The 13259-nt window shown below is 38.7% G+C and overlaps 1 protein-coding gene across 1 annotated transcript in view; it reads left to right on the forward strand.

Moving 5' to 3' along the window:
* The window catches only part of dnah7 (dynein, axonemal, heavy chain 7), a 79722-nt gene extending 73904 nt beyond the window's left edge, over positions 1 to 5818 (forward strand). The window contains exons 64-66 of the mRNA XM_023289075.3: positions 1187 to 1364; positions 2188 to 2291; positions 5543 to 5818. Of these exons, the coding sequence (XP_023144843.2) occupies positions 1187 to 1364; positions 2188 to 2291; positions 5543 to 5749 (489 nt within the window). The 3' untranslated portion in view covers positions 5750 to 5818. The remainder of the gene's footprint in view (positions 1 to 1186; positions 1365 to 2187; positions 2292 to 5542) is intronic.
* Positions 5819 to 13259: the final 7441 nt, after the last annotated feature.

Genomic DNA, 13259 nt, shown 5'->3' on the forward strand with positions numbered 1-13259 from the left:
GTCCACTCATGACTCCCCGCAGGGTGAACTGAGGAGTCACGAGTTTCTTATGTGAGGCAGCACACTTTTTAACAGAATATTTAGGCCATTTTAGGAGCAAAAATCATTGTTTCCTGTTGTAACAAAATTTGTCAACAAACGCATCGGTTTCATATCTGTGCCTTCAAGCCAGTTTGCTTCAGGATGCTTTTAGTCTACCTTAACATGAGGATAACTTTTATTAATAAAATATTGCAGTGTATGAACTAACACAAAGTACAATGACATGTTTGAATTTGTTACAAGTATTTGTTTTTACCTCCTCCTTCCGGTGTTTGTGCTAAGCTCGACTTGAATTGTTTGGCTGGCTTACAGATGGGGAAAAGGAGGGTTTAACTGTAATTGATATTTATTAGGTGCGGTTAATGAGCTTTATGAGCCCTCATACCTTAATATAAAAAACTAGTGGGTCATCATAACCTGTGCATGTATGTAACCTTGACAAAAGTTTGCATTATTCACTCCATACTTTATAAAAGAACTCTAGCTGGCATGGCTATAGATTACTGGCTCCTTTAATCCACATGCTGTGTTGGTGACCAGGAGTCAAGTCCTCCTGGAGAGAAATGATTAACTCATTGCCAACATCTATGAATATAAATCTGTGTTTGTCCTGTTGTTTGCTCGCTGAGGTCCAGGGAAACACAGCTCTTTTCCAAAAATGCCAGCATTTTGGGAAGCCAAGAGAGTGATTGTCCAAATTGGAAATTCATAAACATATTTGTTTATAGCCATGCTACTGGTCTATGGTTCAGTGAATGGCTGTGTGGTCTGGCAGCTGATCCATGATACAGAGGGGATCAAGTGAAGAATTCTATTTTGACACGATAATTGTAAAATATCTTATTGCACTGTTCTTGTGCCCCTGTCATGCCTGATTTTATGTCTTTGTTGTGCACTTTGAAATATATGTCAGGGTTTTTATGACTCAGAATATGCCTACGGGGGCAGACTGTGCATGACAATAAGCATGATCAATCCATGTACAGTAAAGGCAAAGAGTCTGTGTTATTTTATTTGACAGAAATCTGTGAATTTTCTTTTGATTATTATGGGTAACCAAAACTCATCCTTGTCAGCACATGTGAAAGCCAGAGGGTCCACTGTGTTTTAGTTCTAAATGTCATTCTCTTCTCTCTGTGTTCAGGACTGGTGTGATAAGGGTACACCTGCTGTATTTTGGATATCAGGATTCTTCTTCACCCAGGCCTTCCTCACAGGCAGCCAGCAGAACTATGCCAGGAAACACACCATCCCAATTGACCTGCTCGGCTTTGACTTTGAGGTCCTGGATGAGAGACAATACAAACGGCCTCCAGAGGATGGTAGGATGCTGCTGGGGGGGGAGACGAGAGTAGGGTGGATGAGAGAGGGTGGTTGTAGGTTACTAGTTAAAGCAGGGTATTAAGACGGCTTCTGAAAGGATCTCATGTAATAAAAGCAGAGATAAGACATCAGGAAGATGGAGAGCACTTGTAGACGGGAATGAGTCAAAAAGATGTAAACGGGGAATGCAAAGTGAGGTTTCAAAGCAGAAAGTGAAATGAGAGGAACATAAGCCGTGGGTGCAAGAGAAGAAACAAACAGATGAAAACTGACATAAGGCTGACTGAATATCAGAGAGGCAAAGTATAAAGTGAGAAAGTAAGTTAAAGAAAAGCCTCCGTGCCTCTCATCAACATGCAGGCCTACATCAACCCCTTGCTGTGCCTTTAGCTGTGCTGTGAGATTCTCAGTCAAAGTCTCACATAAAGCCTCACCCTCAATCAGTCCCCAGCTGGGCCCCCATCACGCTAACACAGCCTATACAGCTAAGCTACAAATCTGACAGTGTGTTTGTGCTTTGGGTGTGTGATACTGACAGGGTGCCAACAGCCAGTTATCTCTATAGCGTGCACTTTTTCCCACCCTATTCGTGGAGGAGCTCACATGTTGTACAGTAAGAGTGTTACAGCACAGAGCTCAGTTCAGCTTGATTCATGAAATGTCGTCTTTGCTGGAGCATCCACTATCTACATGTGTTGTAGTCGCAGGGATCCCCCATATGTGTAGGTTATGTACTGTTTTAAGAAGGTGTAGGTGATTTTAATATCAGAATAATGAGAAGCGCTTCACTGATATCTCTGAATTGCATGTTGTTTGTGTCAGGTGTGTACATCAGAGGTCTGTTCCTTGATGGGGCCCGCTGGGACAGAAAGACCAAACTTCTCGCTGAGTCCTACCCTAAAGTGCTGCATGATCCTATGCCTGTGGTGAGAAGCACAACACTGATACTGTACACACAATGCTTAAAATGATTAGAATATTTAATTTTCTCAGAAGCAGCCTTAAAAAAAAAACAGATTGTTGTTCACACGACAAAAGGCAGTGCCAGTCTGCTACGTGTCCTGTTGCTTTTCCTGTCACATCAAACAGAAAAAACACAGCAGCTGGTTACAGATTACACTGTAGTACCATATCAGTGATGGTTCCTGAGGTGTGCCAGGCACAGTCTGTAAACATAGCACGTAGCACTCCCTCCAGTGTTTGGGCTCCATCTATAGAAAGCATGTACAAAGTCCAGCATCAACTACTTCAATTACAGCTCTGATGATGATGAATTCTAAAGGTGTGGATGAGATCATCCTCATTCAGTCTCTTCTCATACGAATAATTTGTTTTAAGCACCACTTGTTTTCGAATCACATGTGCCGTCGCCATGGTTGTAGTGCAGAGAGTGCTAATTCGATTAAAAAGGTCACAAATTTTGGGCTACACAGGAACAGTCCGTATGGACCCTCGTTGATACTTGCAGACTGGGGCGGATGACAAAATTCTCATCCATGGAAGGCATGAGTTGGCCTTAAGGCCCAGAGTCAGGCACTGCCAAGATGGCGTCAGCTGGAGCAATCACCCTAAGCTCTGAAAACAGTACAGTCTATACAGTCTATACAGTATGACAAAGTGCAGCACTATGAATACCTACCAGGAGAGGCTGTCTGAAAATGTGCACTGCTGTCGCCATATTTAAATGATAAAGACTGTGATACAGTGTGAGTGAATTAAACCCTTGGAGCCTGAAACACACACATCCAAATTCACCTCCCCTCTTCTCAGTTGAATTGTTGTGTCATGCATATCAAATGAAAGTACACAACTTGACCTTTCCAGCAATGCTAGTTGCTTACCTGTCAGACAAAGTGTTGGTGCTAAAATAAATGATATTGAATTTACATCTGATTTAATCATTGTGACAGCCTGCATTCAGCTCTGTCCATTCCACACCCATTACTCTAGTTTGATTTGCTTTTGAACTCGTCATTGCACAAATATGTTAATACCTAGTTATGTTAAATTTGCTGCATGTTATCGCCTCATCACAAGAAAGAGCACAGCTGGATTTTTGTAACTGTGCTTCTTATATATTTTGACATTCTAAAGTAGTAACATATTGAAGACAGATCAGTGCTCTGTAAAGTCAGATATTTATTCATTTCTTCAGCCATCTTCACAACCCTGCTTCTTGTTTCAATAAGTCACAAATTCATTTTCTAATCTATCGTTTTATGTCGTGTGCCTACCGCATATCAAAATACACAGCAGAACTAACTCATTCTGATGATACAAATTGTTTCTCTGTGTGCCAAATTAATTGTGTTTTGAGCTTGCAGCATATTCTGATTCTGATTCTATACACTGGGGGGCCTGAGGCAAAGATGCAATTAGAAGCCCCGTGTTTAGGTGTTGGTTGTGGTCTGGTTCTAAGTCATACAGTATCCCACCATGGTGGTTCTAATATTGTCATTTCCAGACAACCTCCTCTACACAGATAAAAGAACATATTTCTACTGCCAACCTTAATGATTAGACACATGTAAAAACCTAACAGTTTCATCATATGCAATATTCCTCCCTGGTAAAAAGGCTAAATTAAAAAATCTACAAATATTGTTACATCAAATGATGGAGCACCAGAATAGCATAGAGTGTTCTGAATAAAACAAGATTCAGGATGTAAGGTTAGCACTCATAATGACCGATGAGCATAGCTTTGGGCTTAGTGGATCCAGAGTTGGAATCGGTGCATTTTGAATCGGAGTTTTGAACACACAACTGATTCTTTAGTCTGAAAAATGCAGAGAAAAATGTGGGTTTACACTTCTTCACTATTGCTAGTACCTGCTTTAGGATTTGACACCTGAATGTGGGCACTATTAAGCCTCTGTAAGATGAATTTGTAGTGTATAGCAAAAATCACTGCAGGCAGCGAGTCAAAAAAAAAACCTTGTTGCATAACATATTCTTACATAAAGTTTGAAGGGAGGCAGTTCATTGATTGAATCCCACTGGGTGTCAGAAAAGAGGGAAGATTGTGTCTTTCCTTGTAGCAGATTATGAAAATGGGGCAGATTCCATAGTTATTTGGTATGTAAACCCCTACGAGGTAGCTGTTTTTTTTTTCCTTGTTAACCAGAGACCAATACAACAAGAAAGCAAACAACAACCACAGTAGTGTAGCTGCAGCTTCACCCAGGATGTTCACAGCTCCTTGTTCTGTGGACTCGACACAGCCGCAGCTTCAGCACTATTTTACATTCTGCCTCCAGGATGCCTGTCTCCTTTGCTTCCCATCCTTTTATTAATTAACAGAGCATGATGTGGTATATGAAAGTAGACTGACAGAGTGATGGAAACAAGTGCCAGTGGCTGAGAGTGGCGACTGATCAAGTTTTCCTTCTTTTTTTTTTTTAATTCTTTCCCCCTCTCTGTTCTCTCTTCTTCACAATGCTTTCAGTGACTATGAATAATGCACAAGACTGACTTTTTAAATATTCAGACATTTCGGGGCAAGTTATTAACAGAATCAGTTTTTGACAAGAGCGGAACTTAATTAAAAATGTGTTTATTATTTGTGGGGGGAAAAAAGCACAACGGAGGCTGCGGTCCCTGGCTTTGAAATGCAAATCTTCACTGAGGCGCCCGTTATGGAACCCGATGAGTAGTTTTCAGGCTGCAACTCTACAAAACAGTTTTTGTTTTTCGTTTTTAAGATTTTTTTTGAGTGGCCCAGTTTATCCCTTTTGCATAACCAAGACTGCGTAATAGCCCAAGGGGCCTTTTCCTTGTTAATTCCATTGCTTTAGGAATTTTTGTCCCCAAAGTTCCAATTTGTCAGTTAATGTTTGGATAACAAATCGAGATCCAGGTTAGTTTCCACGGTGATACATGTTGGTCGCTCCATCCTGACCTTTGAACCTTTGATCTTTAAAGACACCCATCCCACTCGTTAGGCATTTATCCTGCAATCAGGACTGTTCACTTTTGTTGCTCTTCAGTACAGGCATACCAAATTCCCCGAGCCAGTTTAATTACTCCACCAGTCAAACACTCCCTAATAAGTGACTGGCTACTCAAGACAGAGTGTACATCATCATTAAAATTTCAGATCACATCTTTTGACCCAGTTGCTCCCTGCCCGCCCCTCTGTAACGCCTCTATTTCTCCGTACTTCTCTCTCTGTCAGATGTGGTTGAAGCCCATGAAGCGACAGGACATTCCCAAGAGGATGTGCTATGTGGTGCCTGTCTACAAGACAAGCGAGCGGCGTGGCACTCTGTCCACCACTGGACACTCCACCAATTATGTCATTGCCATGACGCTCAACTCCGACATTCCTGCTGAGCACTGGATCAGACGAGGGGTCGCACTGCTGTGTCAGCTCAGCTCTTAGTCTCTGGTTTTACACCTGAGCCCATTTTATATTCCAACATTTAATTAAAAAAAAAAAAAAAAAAAAAAACACACAAAGGCTCTTTGGCCTTTTTTTAGTACATCAGGACGCCACATTGGTAGATACTGATAATAGTCGGACACACTGTTCCCTCTAAGCTGAGCGCATGTGCACTGCTGACACGGTCTCCGCGCACAGAAAATCTGGGCTGCGCACAAAAAAAAAAATCCAACCTAAATTATAAATAAAATAAACACATAACAATTCATTCTGTGCTATTTTTCAATGTGAGTCAGTGAGTGACCGGTGACTGACTGCTGCAGCCAATGATGCGATTCACATACGTATTTACCATAGACTGTATATAATGGTATTTATGCAGCTAATCAACGTCAGGCGTCCTCATGTGCAGCCACCATTGTTCTCATAGATATGAATGAGTAGATAGGACACGCCCCTTTGAGCTGCATGCTACTGCAAGGCTAAGCTAGTGGGGGAAAAGTTTCAGTGCATTCTGTTGATGCAGACGGCGTGAAAACGGAAACAACAAGTATGCCGGCTCACTGTGCTGCATACAATTGCACACTGCGTCGTACGATTGAGACAAGGAAACTTGGAATGACTTTTCATAGGTAAGAATAGTTTTTGGCTCTTTTTTCATTATGAAATCTTGTTGAGAGCTTCCAGTCTATGAGAGCTAACTAGTTAGCCACTAGCAAAAGGCTAAGGCGAGCTAGCAGCTTGACAACCAAATACCAGACAATTAATAGTAGCTGTAGTATAGTTGTACAAGCAGTACTAGTAATACTAAAAGTAAAAGCAGCAGTAGTAGTATAAACAGCTGTTGGAGTCGTAGAAGTAGTATCAGCATTTGTTATAGTATTACAAGTTGTAGTAGCAGTGCCAGTATCAGCAGCAGTAGTTAGTGTACTACCACTACTACTAGGAGTAGTCACATTGCTATTACTACCACCAATACTACCAATAGTAGTTATAAAGCCTAACTCATGTATATCAGGATTACCATCTATGTTCTTCCTCCAAACCCATTTTATGATTGGGATTACAGGCAGTTCTTTAGGACTGCTCTCAAATAATTGAAATGTTACTAAACAAGGTTATACTTATCAAATTAAATAGCTCTGGTCTCCAGTATATTGGCGAATTCGCTTCTTTGTACTTAATTTATTAGCATGATTTCTTTTTAATATGTTGTGTACAGACTTAATTACTTCTCTGTCTACTTTTCTTACTCCATGTAGGTTTCCCAGAGACTATGGGTTGAGGAGGAATTGGAAGTTTGTCGGCTTAGACCTGGTGTCATTCCATCAGTGTTAAACTTCCCGGCTCATCTTGGAAGAGTACGTGCCAGAAAGACCACGACCAAGCAGCCTTGAGATCTTAGGCAGCGTCTCCCCGAGGTGGGTGTCGACGGTGTTCACGGTCAGGTCTGTGGTAATCCCGTCAAAAACAAAACAGAAAAAAAAAATCTAGATTATAAATCAACATGTAACCAAAGCACTCTGTGTATAACGCCATAGTATAGGATGTAGTTCAGAAAATGTCAAAGTAGAGTATGCTTTACTCAAGAATAACATAGTATGGCCTGTAGTTCATAGTACAGCATGTTGGCAAGAAAAAAAAAAAAAAACATAGATTATTATGTGGTTCAAAAAGCGCAAAATGATAGGATGTTGCCTAAAATTGTCATGTATGATATGTGGTTCAAAAAATGTCATAGTGCAGTATATTGTCAAAATAGTATGTAATTCAAGAAAACATCAGAGTATAATATGTCATCTAAAAAATGCCATAGAATAATAATTTCATTGCACAAGTAAAAGTATAGTAACTTTTAAAACTGTTCGAATTCTTATATGTTGCTAAAAAAACAAAAAAAACTAAAACAAAAAAACACAGTAATATGTCAATTAAAAAAGCCTATAGTATAGCGTGTCGCCCAACAAACATCATAGTATAGCATGTCGCTCTAAAAACGTCACAGTATAGCCTTTAGTCCACAGCTGTCAGTAGGTGAGGAGCAACACAAAAACAGTCCAAACGCTGGTTTCCAGAGGGTTAGACGAGAATTTATTTGAAAGAGTAAGTTTACAACAACACAACATGTGAGGGGGTTAAAAACAAATGGGTGTTAGTAAAATAAAAATAAATAAACAGAACTAAAAGTGAACTTCATGTTGACATTGATGGGCATTCCAACCAGGAACAAAGTAAAAGATAATCAATACGAAAAAAAACTCTTCCTGTTCACCTCTTAAAACCCAAAAACAAACTGCAGTAGCACCCTAAACTAAAACTACCAATGGGTTTCCTGTTATTCCTTTCTGAACAATTCAAAGGTCCACTCTCTATCTCCCCACACATCCACCACCACTAAAACACATCTCCAAAGTTCTGCTGGGCCAGCTCAGCTTCCCCTCAGAAGAAGTGCCGCCACCTGCCAGATGAAGGAGCCTTTTGAGAGGCAGCTGGCATCGTGATTGGACTGTACTTTGGTCTGTTCCAATCCAGCTTCAGCTCCAGAGACGGCAGGCGGGACGAGTCAACGGAGGCCGGTGGACGAAGGCATGCAGCTGAGTACAATCCAGAAAACAACAGAGGAGGAGTGCAGCACCCAGGCCAGAACAACCAGAGTAGCATCGTATGTCTCTTAGAAAACATCATAGTATAGCCTTTGGTATGAAAAAACGCCATCATATACATCGTATATTGTACAAATAACAAGTCAAAGGAAAGAGACATACATTGTAGAATTGTAGTAATTGTGGGCTGACTGATTTACTGATTATCAGTATTTTATTTTTTACTGATTTACGGTAATAAATACATTTAAAAATGGCTACTTTGGCTCTGAACCTTTATCTACCTGTGGTCGCTCTGTCTTCTGGAGTGATTTGATTGGTTATACGTCACGAATAAAACTCCTTTAACTTAACATCTGTAAACAAAACAAAAACGTATCAACAAAGTTTTCTGTTAGAGTTTGTGTTCTTCTAAGTTTAACTCCAAGATTTTAAATACTTTCATTTACTGCAAATGAATATCTACTCCAAATGTCTCACTAATAATCATTATCAGCCTTAAAAACCCACAAAACACCCCTCTATACTCGACCACACTTAGTACAGTCCGGTTCCCCCTTCTATAAATCTGCTTGGAATCTTCCACTTCCTGTTTGTCAAAGTGGCCTTCTACCTGGACAGGTTTTGTTGGAGCTCATGCAACAAACATTTTGGGTAACTGCACTTTAATATGGATGGATGACACTGAATTAGAGTCTGTTTTAATGAGACTGAGTTAAGATGTGTAGCTCTGTCATTAAATAGGAAATTATTTCTCAGAATTCACAGAGAAAAGTCTGAAATGTTTGCTAGGTTAGCGTCCCACATGTTCTTTGGCTCAGCTAAAGCTAACTCTCCAACTTCTGGATCTCTTGAGTTGCTTGTTGTTAAAATATCTTGCTGTAGGTGCTGAAGCTCAGAAAGTCTGAGATGTTTGTTCAAAATAAACTCATTCTCAAGTCTTCTCTGAACTGTCCTCTTTGTTTGAACTTTCCCTAAACTTAAGAGTTAATGAAAGAGCAGCACATCCAGACTCAGTCTCATTTATGTAGAGATTAAACTTCAGTGTCATTCATTGATGTTAAAGTGCAGTTTTTCAAATGTTTGTTGCACATGGTCCCGACCAAACCAGTCCAGGTGGAAGACGATGTGGAGAGAAAGCTCCAGAGGATGAATATCACACATTTACGTTGGAAATAAATGTCCTTTAATTAGACATTGTCATGCAAAAGCTGAATTTCCCTTTAATGATGTTCAAGTCTTTGAGTGTTTTGTTGATGTTGGTTTCTAAATGTTTTTTGACACTCGGCCCCAAAGATTAAAACCTTCTACGCCTCACAAGCTGCAACAGTTCACACATTATCAACTGTCTTTCTGACTAAACTAAGATAAAAAGTGAAAAACTGCCTGATTCCTGCATCATGAATATAAATCTTTTTGGTTTTTTTTGACAGTAAACTGAATATAATTGGGCTTGACATTTTATAAACCAAAACAAGAAATGAAGTAGTGGAGAAAACAGTCAACAGATTAATAGACAAAGAAAATGTGTTTTCCAACATATATGGCTGAATTACTCCAACATTACAAGATACATACAATTTTAATTCAATTTTATTTATATAATGCCAATTACAGGTCAAATTCTCTCAAGACACTATTTTTATATTTTTTTGTCATATTTAAAATATGACAAAGTAAGAAATTTAAACCTCTTGACTAATCCAATTTATTATTTAGTTTTTAAGAGACTAATTGACAATTCAAACTTTCTCCACTAAAACTAATAAACATGAGGTCAAATAGAAGGAACAGTTTTAAATATTGCAGTCCCACAACAAGAATAAAGTTTCTCAACAAAAACTAAATCTGCTGGTGGATTCCATGAAAGTCCTAATAAAGGATAATAAAGTGTGATACTAAAGGTTTGTGGCGCTAAGAATCTCCAAGTAAAATATCAAATTGAACATCTGGATAGAGGTTGATAAAAGTTGACCTCCCTTCATTTCTGTGGAGTCGACTCCATGGATTTTATGGATGGTGGTTAAAGACCTGCTCTTCTAGTCATCTTCCTTCTAGTCGCTGTAAAAAGTCAGTCCATCCTGGCCGACTTCAACACCTCTTCATGACAACTTGTTCTGCCTCCGACCTGGTGGAAACTCAAGAAACTCGGGAAAACCTGTCGAGACTCGAAGAACTCGTCGGGCGGGGGAAGGTGTGGTGGGTGATGGGGGGAGGTTGGGGAGTAGAGGGGGGAGGCCGCCACCCATCTCCCCGCCTACTCTCCGCCCTGACTCCACCCAGACTCCGCCTTGGCTCCACCCATGTGGTCACGTGGAAACTACGATGACAAAGGGACGACGAAATCATGTTTTTTTATCTGATCTGTAGCTCAGTGAGTTAAGGATTTGCCTGTGGAGCTGCAGGTCGCTGGTTCAAGACCAGACACTTCTTAAATTTTCTCAAAATCCTGACAAAGACAAAGAAAGAAAATTGCCGGTGGTGGGTCTTGAACCTGCGACCTTCCAGTTGGTAGTCGCTCTTCTTATCCCCTGAGCTACTCGCTCAGATACTAATTCTTCTTTTTTTTGCGCATTTATCATCTATTTTTTGGCATTTTCGAGTTTTTTTTTAACTCAAGTCTCGACTCGACCGTTTTTCTCAGGAGGTTGGACTTCAGCCTTTGTGCTGGAGGGTGGAACCCTCAGTTCCAAGACTTTCCAAAGCCTCCACACCTCCCGAGTCCTCAGGACCTGAGCTTTCACACAGTCTGAGGGCTGAAATTTCTAAGTTCCTGAGTAGTTCTCTGTTAGTTTAAACCTTCAGACAGCCTGAGGACTGAAGTTTTAAAAGTTTCTCTGTAGTTCTCTGTTAGTTTGAGCTTTTAGACAGTCCAAGGACTGAAATCTTCTAAGTTCCTGAGTAGTTCTCTGTTACTTTGAACCTTCAGACAGTCTGAGGACTGAAATCCTAAAAGTTCTTGAGTAGTTCTCTGTTAGTTTGAACCTTCAGACAGTCTGAGGACTGAAGTTTTAAAAGTTTCTCAGTACTTCTCTGTTAGTTTGAACTTTCTGGTTAACAGAAGCCTTAAAACTTGTGACCATGAGTCTTGATTTCACATTTAGACCATCCATCTTAGTTCTTCTCAGACCTTCACCTGTGGGTTTTTTAGAAATCCTTAACAAACTTTGATTCTCTTCACTGAACAGTAAAGTTTGTGGAGATCAGAAGGTAACATTAGTTTGATCGATGCCTTCAACTACTAGTAGACTTTATCTGGAAAGCAGTTTTCTTAAATGAGTTCTTAGTAAATCTGTCCACAATCAAACCAAGAACATAGAAAGAGGAAATGTTTGAAGAAACAACTTGATGTTTTCATTTCAGACTAGAAAACACTTTAATGCCTTTATGTTTTTGCTCTTTTGATCATGTTATTGTTTCTTCTGTTTAATTTGATCTTCTAAAGTTTAACTGGTGCCTTTTCAAAGGTTGTATCTTTAGTTTGATTCTTCTTAAATGTTTAGTTTTTCTCTTTTCTCACCTTTTATTCTGTTCTAATGTCTGATCTGATTTCGAAGTGTTTTGTCTTTTTAATGTTTGTTGTTTTTTCGGCTTGTTTGAAAAATTTCCTTTTCTTTCCCAATGTTTAATTTTTCGATTAAATCTTTGTTAAGGTTTTTTTTTTTTAAATGTTTTACCACCTTATAATGTTTAATTTTCTTTTTTAATGCTTCATTGTATTTTCTGTTTAATTCCTATTTAAAGTTTTATTGTCTTTAAGATTTAATTTTCTAATTAAACATTTAATTTTTTAATTAAATATTTTGACTTTTAAAGGTTTAATAATCTAATTAAATGTTTTATATTTTTCTAAATGTGTAATATTGTTGTTTAATTGTATTTTTTAAATGTTTAATTATCTAAAATATTTCATCTTTAATGTTTAATATTTTTGTTTAAAAAGTTTTGTTTAATTTCATAATTACATGCTTTGTATCTTCCGTTTAATTATCTAATATTTTGTCTAATATAATTTAATTGTATTTAATGTTTAATTCTTTTTAAAAGTTTTATTATATTAAATGTTTTTCCTTTGATTTAATTGCTTTTTTACTGTAGTTTATTTCTTTAATCTTTTTTTCTGTCAAGATTTTAACCCCAACCTTAAAAATGAAACAAACCCTTAAATCACAATGAAAATACTTCTGTTGTCACAATCATCAGTTAGTCAATTATTCAGTTTATCAATTCAACTTTATTTGTTTAGCACCTTTCACACAGATTACAAAACTAAACAAGCAAAGAGAAAAAATGTTATGTTAGCTATGCTAAAACTATGAGTAAAACTCAAAAACAAACAACAACAAAAAAAGAATTAACATGGTAATAAAATATGTTGTGTCCAGGGGATGGAGGGAGTTTATTGAAGTCTTCTTGGGTTCACATGGTAAATCATTTAAAATATAAATTTGATATTCAGTCTAAGTAAACTGGAAACTGCAGAGCGACAGAAGAACCAACAATATCTCCTGTTTTCTCCTTTAATGAGTCGATTCTTGTGCTTTTAGACCAAAGAAGTACAGACTCTTCACAACCTGCTCAAACTCTTGGTACAGGACTTCACCACACGGGTCAAGAAGGTTTCCATCTCATTTCTACTCTGAAGATCACCTTCTCCTGCTCAAACTACTGACAAATGTTTCTGCTGCTCTAAAGTCTGGTCTCCAGAACTTCCTAAAAACTCTCAAAGTCTCTTCTGCTGCAGGTTGCTTTGTAGAACTGTTCCAGAAAACCTCACTAAACCACATGGAGGGGCCTCAAGATAGTCGTCCAAATGAAACTGTACAAAAACCAAACTAGTACAACCCAAACGCTAAAGTCTCCTGCAGCCTACCAGAGAACCTCTGAGAACAGAGAATCAGGACAGG

This window comes from Amphiprion ocellaris, chromosome 11 (assembly GCF_022539595.1).
Source record: "Amphiprion ocellaris isolate individual 3 ecotype Okinawa chromosome 11, ASM2253959v1, whole genome shotgun sequence".
NCBI classification, from domain to species: Eukaryota; Metazoa; Chordata; class Actinopteri; family Pomacentridae; genus Amphiprion; species Amphiprion ocellaris.